This window comes from Schistocerca piceifrons, chromosome 5 (assembly GCF_021461385.2).
Source record: "Schistocerca piceifrons isolate TAMUIC-IGC-003096 chromosome 5, iqSchPice1.1, whole genome shotgun sequence".
Taxonomy (NCBI): domain Eukaryota; kingdom Metazoa; phylum Arthropoda; class Insecta; order Orthoptera; family Acrididae; genus Schistocerca; species Schistocerca piceifrons.
Genome location: NC_060142.1, coordinates 304,681,833 through 304,694,101, shown reverse-complemented (window position 1 = coordinate 304,694,101; position 12,269 = coordinate 304,681,833). Strand labels below are relative to the sequence as shown.

At 38.7% G+C, this 12,269-nt stretch overlaps 1 protein-coding gene across 1 annotated transcript in view; it reads left to right on the top strand.

The window, feature by feature from the left end:
• LOC124797862 (rho guanine nucleotide exchange factor 18) overlaps window positions 1-12,269 on the top strand; it is a 605,682-nt gene that overhangs the window by 565,809 nt on the left and 27,604 nt on the right. Inside the window, exon 28 of the mRNA XM_047260933.1 lies at window positions 10,419-10,802. Coding sequence (XP_047116889.1) covers window positions 10,419-10,802 — 384 coding nt within the window. The remainder of the gene's footprint in view (window positions 1-10,418; window positions 10,803-12,269) is intronic.

Sequence of the window (12,269 nt, the reverse complement as noted above, 5' to 3'; positions counted from 1 at the left end):
AGACTGGTTGTAGGGCATTGCACCGGACAAGAGTTGAAAACTTGAGAGCTTAAAGGCAGAAGATAGGGTAATAAGCAATACAGAAATTACTGCTAAAATATTTTACACAGATTCATAAGACCAAAAAGTAAGTACATTTTATGTGATTGAGTTGGGGGGGGGGGGGGGGGGAGATGCCAAAAAACACACAGCTCAGGAAATGAAAGATGTGAAAAACTGAAAGGGGCTGAAGAAAGGAATAGTTCCTATGAAGAGCTGATGTGACCGAAGAAATTAATGTAAATAAAGACCAGGTGGGTGGCGAGAACCAAGGACATGTAGCACCAATTCCCGCCTGTGGAGTTCTGAGAAACTGGTATCTGGGGAAGACTGCAGATGGCATGAAGGGTGAAACAGGCACCAAGGTCATGACTGACATGTTGCAGTGCTGCTCTGCAATAGGATATTGTGTGTTGCCAGTATACACCCTCTGCCTATGCCCATTCATCCTAACTGTTAACTCAATAACAGTCAAGCCAGTGTGAAATGCCAAAAAGTGTTTACACAACAAATGGTATTGGACATGTCATTTCACAGGTGGCTCTCCATATAGAAGTATATGTTTTGTCAATCACAGGGCTGGTAGATGGTGGTAGGAGGGTGTATCAGGCAAGTCTTGCAGCAGAGACAGTCACAGGGGTAGGAACCATAGAGTAAGGAGATAGGTGCAGAAGGAGCATAGGGTCTGATAAGAATATTGGGTGCAGAAGGAGCATAGGGTCTGACAATATTGCAGAAATTGGTGGGGTGACAAAAAGCTATTCTAGGTGTGGAGAGCAAGATCTCAGACAGAGTGGACCTCATTTCAGGGCATGACTTTAGGAAGTCGTGGCCTTGTCGAAGTGGCTGATTAATAGATTCGAGACCAGGTTAATACTGAGTGACAAGTGGTGCATTCCTAAGCTGTTTTCTGGAGGAATCAGCAGTGTGTCATTCTCTATTGAGTCTGTAAATTGTTATTTGTAAGTTTTACAGTGGAAAGGCAGCATTTGTTCACTAATAGGTTAAACACCACATATACACGGCGAGTCACCTAAGACTAACACTCATTTTGTTTCGAAATGAGGTGTTCAGCAAATGGTAGCACATTAAGAAGCACAGACTTTTGTTATGTAATAAAGTGTCTTGTATCGATCAAGATATTGAATCAAGTATGATTTTTCGGACAGATAAATTTTTTATTCATTTTTTTAATGAAATCTCCTGAAAGTGCTTGAATAGATAAGCACAGTGATACAATGCTTGTTAATTTTGAGGTTGGAACTCTCCACAAAAGAAACTGAGGAAGATTCTAAAATTGAAAGGCAATTCCATCGGAATCATTTATTGTGTTGTAAACTGGTTCATGCAAGTCCGTGTTGTATCAAGCCTTTCAGCTGTTGACTTGTCTGCCAGGTGATGCATACCATCGAATGGTCATAGTGTACAACAGCATATCGTCCATTGTACTTTAATCTGTTCATCTCTCTCTCGAAGAGCGACTGGAAATGTTCTTTGCAGTTGATGGTAAATAATTTGAGCACATGCTCAAGAAAGTTGTAAAACTTGTATTTTGTTAAGGTTAAGTATTTTTTTTGTAGGTGGCATGTCATCATTCATTCTGAACAAAATGTTTAGTTTATTTAAAATGTATTCTGTCTAATTATAATTCCGTATAGTATCTATAGGCACATTTGTCTGACAGCAGTTATTCCATCAAGAAGCACTCAGGCGTCTCCAGACAAAGATAGGTCAAGTAATTTTTTTTTCTCTTAGTCTAAGAAAATTAATAAAGTAGTTTCTTTTTCTCCATGAACAGGGATAATTATCATTACAAAGTGTGGGATGGACAAAAATATGGAAACACCACAAACACAACACATTACCATGCCTAATACAATATCAGAAAACTGTTGGCATTCAAAACAGCTCGGAAAGGATAATACAGTTTCTGTATGGTCGTCAGGGGAATCTGATACCATTCATCATGCAAAATAGTGGCAAGTTCAAGTAATGATGATGGAGGTAGATAGTGATCACGCACCTTTTGGGATACTCCCTTCTGAATTTTATAAATTTACAAAGGGGGGACTTCGTTCAATAGTTCCAATTCTGATGTGTATGCATCAGAAATTATGATTCACTTATATGGATTAGATATCTCCTCTCCAAATCTTCATTCCTCCTTTCATGGACTTGGTCTCTACACAGTTTGGCCTGTGTTGGAGAAGGAAATAGTGCTTATCTACATCAACTAGCTACCAAATAACAGAAGTCACTTTTTGAAGATGTATATATATTCTTTCAACTCGTACGACTTCATAACATTGCATATACAACTGTCTGCAATTTCAGTTTGTCAGTCACATTGCTTATTACAAATTTATAAACAGTTTAGCACCAGCTCGCTGTCAGACTTCAGAACAAACTGATTATCTTCTCTTTCACAACAAAATACATTGTCGTGATGTGTGCCTGTCCGTGGAGCACAGTGTATCTCCAAGGCAGTGGTGCAGCTGCATGGAGTAATTGCCAAAGCCAGTTGTAGACGATGTGAGCTGTGTGAATAGGGGCCCTGTCATATTGGATCACAGCATCACCATTGGGGAACAAACATTGTACCATGAGATGGACCTGATCAGCCAGAATGATCACATAATCCTTGGCACTAATGTGACCTTGCATGGTAACCATGGTGCCCATGGAATACCACTACATGGCTGCACAAGTAATCACCAAACCTCTGCTATTTTCCACTCTTGGGATCTAAGCTCAATCATAAGTTGGAAGCAGTGTGAAACAAGACCCATATGATCAAATGGCGCTCTTTCATTGCTCCATAGTCCAGGTTTTATGGTTTTGACACAACATCTTCCTATTAGGCATTTGCATCACTGATGATAGGATTTGGAATCCAGCTTGCCATGCAATTCCCTGCTTCTGGAACTCCCTTTGCATTGTTTCAGTTCTGTAGTAACTTTTACAGTTGTCGTCCTCTTTATTTTTCATCACAATCTTCTCCAATAACCTTCCATAAGGATCACTGAATTCTCACTTTCATCCCCCTTGTGACTTAGCAGATGATGTTTTTCTGCTTTCCCTGTATGCTATACATTGCCTCTTGAAACATCGAACACTTCATCTATCTTGGTTATGGAAGCACCCACCATACAAGCACAAAATGTGCACCTATTCAAATTCACTTAGCTGTGACATAATGCACTCACAACTACACAGAATATGGTCCTGACAATGACTAACAATTGCAACATGTGACGGACTTTCCACCATGCCATTTGTAGTCAAAAATAACAGTGTAGCCCACAGACTTGGGTAGCGTCCGCACTTACGTTCATGCGTGCATTTATCACAGTTTTTCTATATTTTAGTCCAGCCCCTGTATGAACAACTGGCATTTCTGTTTTGGCTTTGATAAGTAAGGAGCAATGGGGATTGGTTAAATGGAAAACTGCCTGATGAAACTGTATTTGTTTCCACAAAAACCTGAGAATTTACAAGCATTTGAAATAGTTTTTGATAAGCCCCATATGATGCCCAGAAGCTAACATATGCCACAGTTCCATCTACAGAAGTTATAGCCCACCCTGCATCTATGTCATATAGGAAATGAAGTTTTATTTTAGTAGTGTGGGCCTGTCTTACTTCATATAATGATGGAGCTTGGCGTGAGAGCTCTGTTTGGCAGTGTTAACACTACGATAACTGACTCTGGTTCCATTGATTTCCAATTTTAGTTCATTTCCCAGAACCTTTTGCAAAATGTTTCAGTGCCAATATTAACAAGTGCTATATCACTATGTAGGATACTGACCTAGATCTCATAGTCTCTCCTCAGCAACAACACTCGATCACCACTGAACTGAATGCTCAAATGAGTGTGGGATGGTTTCTGCTAAAAGATGTACACAACAGCTCAATCCAGTTTTCACTAACACACATCTATTCTTCACAAAGTCCCATTATTAATAATGGAGACCAGTTTGTCAACTAAAGAAAATTTTTTTTAGCACACCCGACAATTACAGTGGTGAAGTTAATTATTCTATTGCGGCACAAAAACACAGTTCACACTAAAATGTCACAGTTTGCATTGAGCTCTGTCATGTAGTGATTTATTAGAAAAGGATTACACTTCAGTTGTTCATTTTATCCATTACATAACAATAATCACCATGTCCATCATTCACTAGTTCTGATGACAATAATATTTCAGTCTTGTTCATCACAACACAGTTCCATGAGAATGTTGCTTGATTTGGCTTATAGAAATCACACAAAAGTTATTAAAGTTCTTGCGTTTTGCAGTTTTCGGTGCGCATAGTTTCACATACTGAGCTTACATAACAGTGGCATGTGTCAGCACCAAGAGTGTGCTTGAATGAGTTGTACTCGTGAGCTTTCTAACTGAGATGTGACTATTTTGGTTGACATCCAACTGTGTAAAAACAGGCATAAGAATAAACTGTTATTTTGTTAATTACATTATGCTTTGAAAATTGGCTACACTGGGTATTACTGTTTTAGATGAAAACTATTGCGACTTTGATTTATAGAAAACATTGTTGGTCAGAAATTTAGTGAAATTCACAAACACTACTCTTACTACACAATGTGAAACCCCTTGTTCATCTGTATGAGCACCGTGTTACAAATTAGGATAAATTACATGAAATTATTAATTAGTGAGTTAATTAATTAAAGCTGTATGTTCTACTGTAGATAACAACAGTAGATAGTAAAAGATTAGACTCTTAACAGTGGTTATGACAAAATCTGCAATGGAATATGGGCTGCTTACAAACCTGAATGATAATCACTTCAGTTTATCACACTGCGTGACATAATTAAAGGATCAGTTTTTCGAAACACCATTACTTGTCTCCCATTGTGACACATAAGTTTGAAATTTGGCTCAAAGGTGCCTGCAACATTCTTCTAAAGATCAAAAAACATTGCACCATGCGACGTCACCCTCAGGTTGGACAACGCTTCAAACAGGAAGGTGTCGAAACATCGATTAAAAAAAAGGCCAGAGCGGAGTTTGTGTGGTGCGAAAAGTGGGTTAACGATGTCACATTGGTCCTAATTTCCCCAAAATCTGCACAGCGTCACTATGGACGTGTTGCATGATGGGATGATTGTCACAGCCCTTTTTATCCACATTTCACCCCTTCTTTTGACACCTTTGCAGTGCTAGTCAGAACTGCAATGTCCAGTGTTGTAATCACGATATTTTCTTATGAGTAGTGAACAAAAACTTTTCAGACAGACTGCCCCTCATAATTGAGGTGAAAAGGCCTCGGGGCATGGCATAAAAGGCATGAAACCATCCTTTGCATGGGACAGACACTCCCACCCATTTTATAGTTGAAAATGACAGTTTGCAGTGCAGTGAGCAACAGGAAGAAGTTCTTGGCAACCTTTGACAGTGCTGATACCATCAGACATTTCAACCCTCCTCTATGGACACAGTGGAGCTGCAACATCATTGAATGTGATTGCACCCCTTTGGAGCGCAGTGCAGCTGCAAGTTTTGCCTTCTTGTACATAACCAATAGGGCCATTCAAAACTGTTCAACAAATGAATGTGATCTGAAGCAGCAAAGGGTCTTCATGCTTTTTCAGTGTTCCTCTTCATACACTCCTGAGCATGATCACGACACTGATACATGTGAGAGGAAAAAACGACAAAAGATGTCTCTAAGTCCCCCACCCACCCCCAGCTCAACAAAACCGTCAGGGGCACCTCACATTTATTGAAAATTTTAAAAGTGTACCTTTACAGAGAAAATGTGTGAATTTGCCGGTGGTGCTTGCAGGTAGGCAGCCCTTTGATACACCTCCGAGGCCAGTTGTCTACCTACAGGTGCCTAGGAGTATTTCCCAGATACATTTTAAAATGCTCATAATTGTAGGCTGACACTGCCAAGGTTTTTGCTGAACTTGGTCCCCTTTGCTCATGCATGTGTCAATGTCACACCCTTCCATGATCATACCACAGAAGGACATGGAAGAGAAGCACTGAAAAAGCATAAAGACCCTTTGCTGCATTGAATCGTGTTCAAATTTCGTGAAATGGTTTTGAATGAATGGCCCCTCGTGGTTCCCCCTGTACAACAGAGCAAAAACTGTGATCACACTGCTCTCCAAAGGAGGGGAGGGGGGAGGGAGGAGGATCACATAGAATTGGGTTGCAGCCGTATGATGTCTATCGAGAAGGTTTGAGTCAGCCAAGAGGTGTCAACAGTGGCAAATGTTTACAAGGACGTCATCTGTTTGCTCATCGTATTGCAAACTGTCATTTTTGACCATGAAATGTGTGGGAATCAACATGTGAAGCCTTGTCATTTTTATTCCACGTCCAAGCAGCGGTGTTTCTGAAATGTTTTCCACAGCCACTCATAATGAAACCATGCAGTTTTGACCTCCATCACAGGAGTGTCAAAAGAAGGGCTGAAATGTGGTTAAGGGCTGCTGTGATGACCTTTCTATCATGTGACACACCCACAGTGGTGTTGGACAGAATTGTGGTAAAATTTGGTGCCAATGTGACAACATTAACCCATATTACATGTCACATGAACTTCTGAGCTCTGGCTTCCCTGTCCCCCCCCCCCCTCCCCCCTCATCTGTTGACACGATGCTGTTTGAAGTGTCATTGGGCCCGAGGGTGATGTACTGGGTGCCATTCTTTTCATTCTTTTGCACCATTACGTAGGAAGGTTGTAGGCACCTTTGAGCCATATTTCCAAGTATAGCATGGGTGGCTGTTACTTTCTGTTGGTGTGGGTCATTTTATGGAATTATGCTTATTAGCTCACAAAGTTTTTCATGTATCGAGGTTTAGTTCTAACTTTAATTAGCTATAATTTTTAATTAACGTACTCTGTAGCAAAACTAATGATATTCCTGGAACCAACCTAGCGAAAAAGAATACTCAAGCAATGAATAGAAATGGGAGAAAGTTTAATTACACTTTTGGAATATCAGTACCACATATTAAGTATATAATAGTATTTAAAATTAGCAGAAATTAGAAAAAGAAAAAAACATTAGTTATTATCAGGGATTGAAAACAAAACAGATGAGTTGAAACCGCCATTCTGTATCACACCTGTAATTGTCTTTCCAAGAGCAATTGAATTCAGTTATGAAAAGTGTACAGTTCTATTTAAAAAAAAAATTATACTTGGTTCAGTATGTCAGTTGATACAAGAGTTCAAGAGCATTATCCATACAAAACATTACATGCCTTTCAGCATACTGTTAAGTGTGGAAAACCTCATTTTGATATGTGGAACCTTTCACAAAATAAAAGAAATGCTACATCTTACGTGACTCACCTTGCATATATTTTTGAAAGAGTCTCTGTATTAAATATGTTTCAGCAGCTTAGTGTATAAGAAAGCCTTTATCCTATATTTTGCAATGTCTGCACATAATCAAACAGTGTGCAGGTAACTTGGATTTTTCTCTGTGATGAGTGATGTAACTGTGCTAAATATGGAAATTATGATGTATATTGCTATTGTAAAAATATTTAAACAGTGCATCACTTGAATATATTTTTTGGGCAACATTGTGGTTTTTTGTGTGTGTGTGTGTGTGTGTGTGTGTGTGTGTGTGTGTGTGTGTGTGTGTGTGTGTGTGTTTAAATTATTAATAGCCTTGTGATGTCAAATGAGTTGCCCAAGAAATGCATGCCATACCAAATAGTTGAAGTGATTGTGATTTACTGGCTTTCTAATATCTATATGAGAGGCTAGGATATTCAGTTTATTGGACGAATGGTCTGTATGTACCTTCCAATCTAACTTGCTTCCGTTAATTCATAATGATTGTAAAATCAAACAATAGAAAATGCAAAATGGAATAATGACACTATTATGGAAAAGGTAGACCTTCTGCCTGAAGAAGGAGCCACTGGCTCCAAAAGCTTGCCTAATTATAACCTTCTTTTATATGTGTGTTCTGCCATTGCTTGGTGAGTAGATTTCTTTTATCTATCCAATTCAATTATTTTGTAAAAAAGGTACATTGCTAGTCACCACGTGGTGGAGATGCTGAGTCACAGACAGGCACAACAAAAAGACTGCTAATAAGTTAACCTTCAATCGAAACGCCTTGTTCTGCTTTAGACAACATACACACGCACATTCACCCAAACACAACTCACACTGACATGACCACTGTGTCTGGCAGCTGAGGTCCGACTACGAGCAGCAGCGTATAATGGGAGAAGCAATCTGGGCCACTTGGGAAAGGAGGAAGCTGGGGCAGGGAGGGGTAGGGATAGCAGGGTAGGGGTGGGGGCATAAAAGTGTAGCTTATGAGAGTGTACAGGGTTGAGAAGTAAAAAGACTGTGGGTATGTTCTTGACAAAAGGTTTTGTGGTGCTGAAGTGGGAAGGGGATGGGTGGGTGAAGGACAGGGACTATCGGATGTTTAGGCCAGGAGAGTTACAGGAAGGTAGGATAAATTGCAGGGAGAGTTCCAACCTATGCAATTCAGAAAAGCTGGTGTTGGTTGGAAGGATCAAGATGACACTATCTGTGAATGGTTGGAAGTTATTCTTATATCTGTGGTATCTGATGACACAGTTTTGAAATATGTCATTGCAGTTTTAGTGATATGCCATTTTCATTAAAATCAGTATGCAGGTGGGGTTCCAAGAGTAGTCAAAATGTTGGTTCATTTTACAGCATGTTTCCTTTAAAAGTTCAGAATAACTTTTGTGGAAACTCTTGTAAGTTTGTTTAGTCATCACAAGATTGTCACAGAAATGCTCAAAAAACTCCAGTAAGAAGTGCTGCAAGAAGGGATTATGCTGAAGAGGAAATTACTACTCCAATTATATGTGTGCACATCCAAAAAATGTATAACAAACAATGTAGCTTTCTCTCCCAGACATACTTGGTAACAATTATGATGTTAACTCTGAAAACTTGAAGGGGTTGGCAGAAGAAAATGCTAACCATCACTTTGGAAAGAATTAGATTGATCACGTTGTTTATTGTATTTTTGAATGCACCACATACTAGTGTCTTCAATATCAATTACATTGTCTTATCATACCAGTATTTATGTTCTTATCTTTGGAATTAACCGAACATATAAAAATGCATTATCCCAAAACATACACTAATGGCCAAGCAGTTTCATTTATTGACCCCTTCAGTCTGGGGAGCTCTACCAGTCTTCTTTGTACATCTATGAAAAATAGTGACAGCTGAGAACCTCCTCTTGATGTTGTTGACTACTATGTCTTATGGTGTTCTGCAGCTGTTATTTGTTTGTTTGATCACAAACCAGTTTTCTGCATCTTAGGCCATTGTTGGGTGACAACGAAATGTTACAAACACAGGTAAAATGACATGTGAATTATACAGACATTACTGATACAAATGCAGAAGATACATAAATGATGAGACACAGAGTGTTTACAAAGGAAGGTATTGCATTTTTATATTACATGTAAAATGGTTCATTTATGAGAAATGAATGATTAAATTGATTTTCATGTTCTATTCTCACATTTTCATAATGGAAAATTAACTAACAATCAAGAAAAAGGAAATTGGTTTTTTTTTTCATAATTTAAAACTGTATTATGTTTATTGATTTCAAGTATTTCCAGTGATGAAAACTGAGAAAAGCAAAAAGATGAAGTTATTAGAAATACTCAGTAATTGCAGAACATCAAAAAAGTGTTTCCTTTATTATATTGTTGTCATGTTCTCTCACGCTCCAACAGAGAATTCTTACCAAAGTTTTAGAGGCTAACGCATAAATAAAGTTATGTGCAAAAAGAACAACAATGAAGGAACTTCATAGCTTAATCTACTAGCCTCGTAGATGTTTTTGCATACTTGGCCAGCTAGCACATTATCTCTGTGTTTTTAAGCATATGGCCAATTATGGTAATGTATAGACTTCTGAAGGAGCTGTATGTAACCTTATTTGGAGATACTGCCGTTTTGTATTAGTAAACTTTCTTTCCCATTCAATTATGGTTGCTCAAACTTTAATTAGCTAATATTACATTTTAGACGCAGCTTTGAGATGTCCACCATATTTTGAGTGAGTGTTGGTGCAAATTTGTTCGTAACTTTTGGCTTCTGTTTTTCTCTTCTGTGTGAATGTGAATCACAGCTAGTTCATTATATTTATTGTATTGTAGCAGAATTCAAAACTATGTATACATTCTGTGTTCAGTGTTTATTAATCAGTATCTTACCTTCTCGGAAATGTGAAAACTGACTCTGTAAGGCATTTTGAGGAGCATAGTCATTGTTTTCTGTTGTCATAGGAAGCCAGCAATGTTTAGTATCTGCATTTTTATGTCTGTCGCGTAATATTTGAATTACTTTTCGTTCCAGGAACAAGTACGAGCAGAAAGCGAGGATGTACGGCAGCAGCGGGAGAAGCTGTACAGTAAATTAGAGTATTTAACAAGCCAGGGAATCCTTATTAGCCCCAATATGCCTGTAGTGACTGCAGTGCCTCCAGAAGATAGTCTTTCGGGGCAGGGGATATTGATACGCACCCAGCCAGAGGATATGAGTGTTACAGGCGTTAGTGGTGACTGTTCTCCACCTGTACCTGATTCTCGTCGCAAAGCAGATTCCCATACTTCCAAGCGCAAGCCTGGCAGTAATGCAAGCAGCTCTTGCAGCTCCAGTGCTACCACGAACAAAGCTACACTACCATTAAACCTCATCAGTGCCACAAATCAGCAGAAGGTGCAGGCACAGAGTGTGCAGGTCAGTTAAGATAACGCATTGGAAATTAGAAATAAGCATGAAAGCTGTTCTAAAACAACAAATAGTAAAGCACCATCCCTATGGAATATTGATGCAATGTAATGTGTAACATGCAGCTTAACAAAGATTTGTTTTAGATTCTTAATTTTCTATTACTCCCTCCCTCCCTCCCTCACTCACTATTATTCATATAAATGTTGTGCTTTGCTGCCATATTTATATTATCAGTTTTTACAGCTGTTATGTTAGTGGTTTTTTGTTTTTCCTACAGTATAATGGATTTAAATGTATGTTTGAAGCATGGGAATTGCTAAGTATCCATTTTGTTGTTCGCAATGGTTGGAAGAAAGTAGGCCACATCTGTCTACAAGGAGGATAGCAGAAGTGATTTGTCTTACTGTCCAATATCATTGACATCTGTCTCTTGTAGAATCTTTGAACGTATTTTGAGCTCCATTGTAATTTGGTATGTCTAACAGAATGACCTCTTCCATGTCAACCACCACAGATTTCGAAAACATCTATCATGCAAATACCCACTCGCAGTTTTCTCACATAACATTCCGAAAACCATGGATCGAGACAGTTAGGTGGATGCAGTATTTCTTGACATCCAGAAAGCAGTAACTCTGCACCACACCAACATTTATTACCAAAAGTATATCATACAATTACCAAAGAAAAATTGTTGCTGAACTGAGAGTTTCTTGGTAGGAAGACTACAGCATAGAGATTATGTGGGGTCAAGTGTCATCAACAGATAAATTGAGGTATGCTCTAGGGTGTGGGTTTTTGTTGTTGTTGTTGTTGTTGTTGTTGTTGTTGTCGTCGTCGTCATTGTCTATTAAAGACCCATTGGACAATAGTAATAATATCCTCAGACTTTTTGGAGATCCTATGTAGTTATCCTTAAAGAAGGCTATCTGAGAATAAAGTGCATAGGTGTCCAATCTGGTCTTGATAAGATTTTAAAGTGGATCAGAGACTGGTGGCAACTTCCTTTAAATGTTCAAAAGTGTAAAATTATGCACTCCACAAAACCCAAAAATGAAGTATTTCATGGGTGCCATATCAGTGAGTCACAAGTGGAATCAGTCAACCCTGAAAAATACCTGGGTGTAACAATTTGGGAGGCAAGAGGAAAGCTGAAGTTTAAAATTTTATGTTAAAAAATTATTTGCACAAGAGTATCATACAGACATACTACCATTTGACCATTGTACAAATTCTCATATAGAGGACATAAAACAAACATCCCTGGCATTGAAAAGCAACTGAAAGAATTGAAAACAAATAAGTCACCAGATCCATATGGAATCCCAGTTCTGTTGGCACCTTACTTAGCTTCATTTATCATTAACCTCTCAGCCAGACCAAGTGCCTAGTAACTGGAAAAAAAGCCCAGGTGATTTCCTTGCATAAGGGTAAAAAAATGGACCTGCAAAATAACAGACCAACATCGTTAAC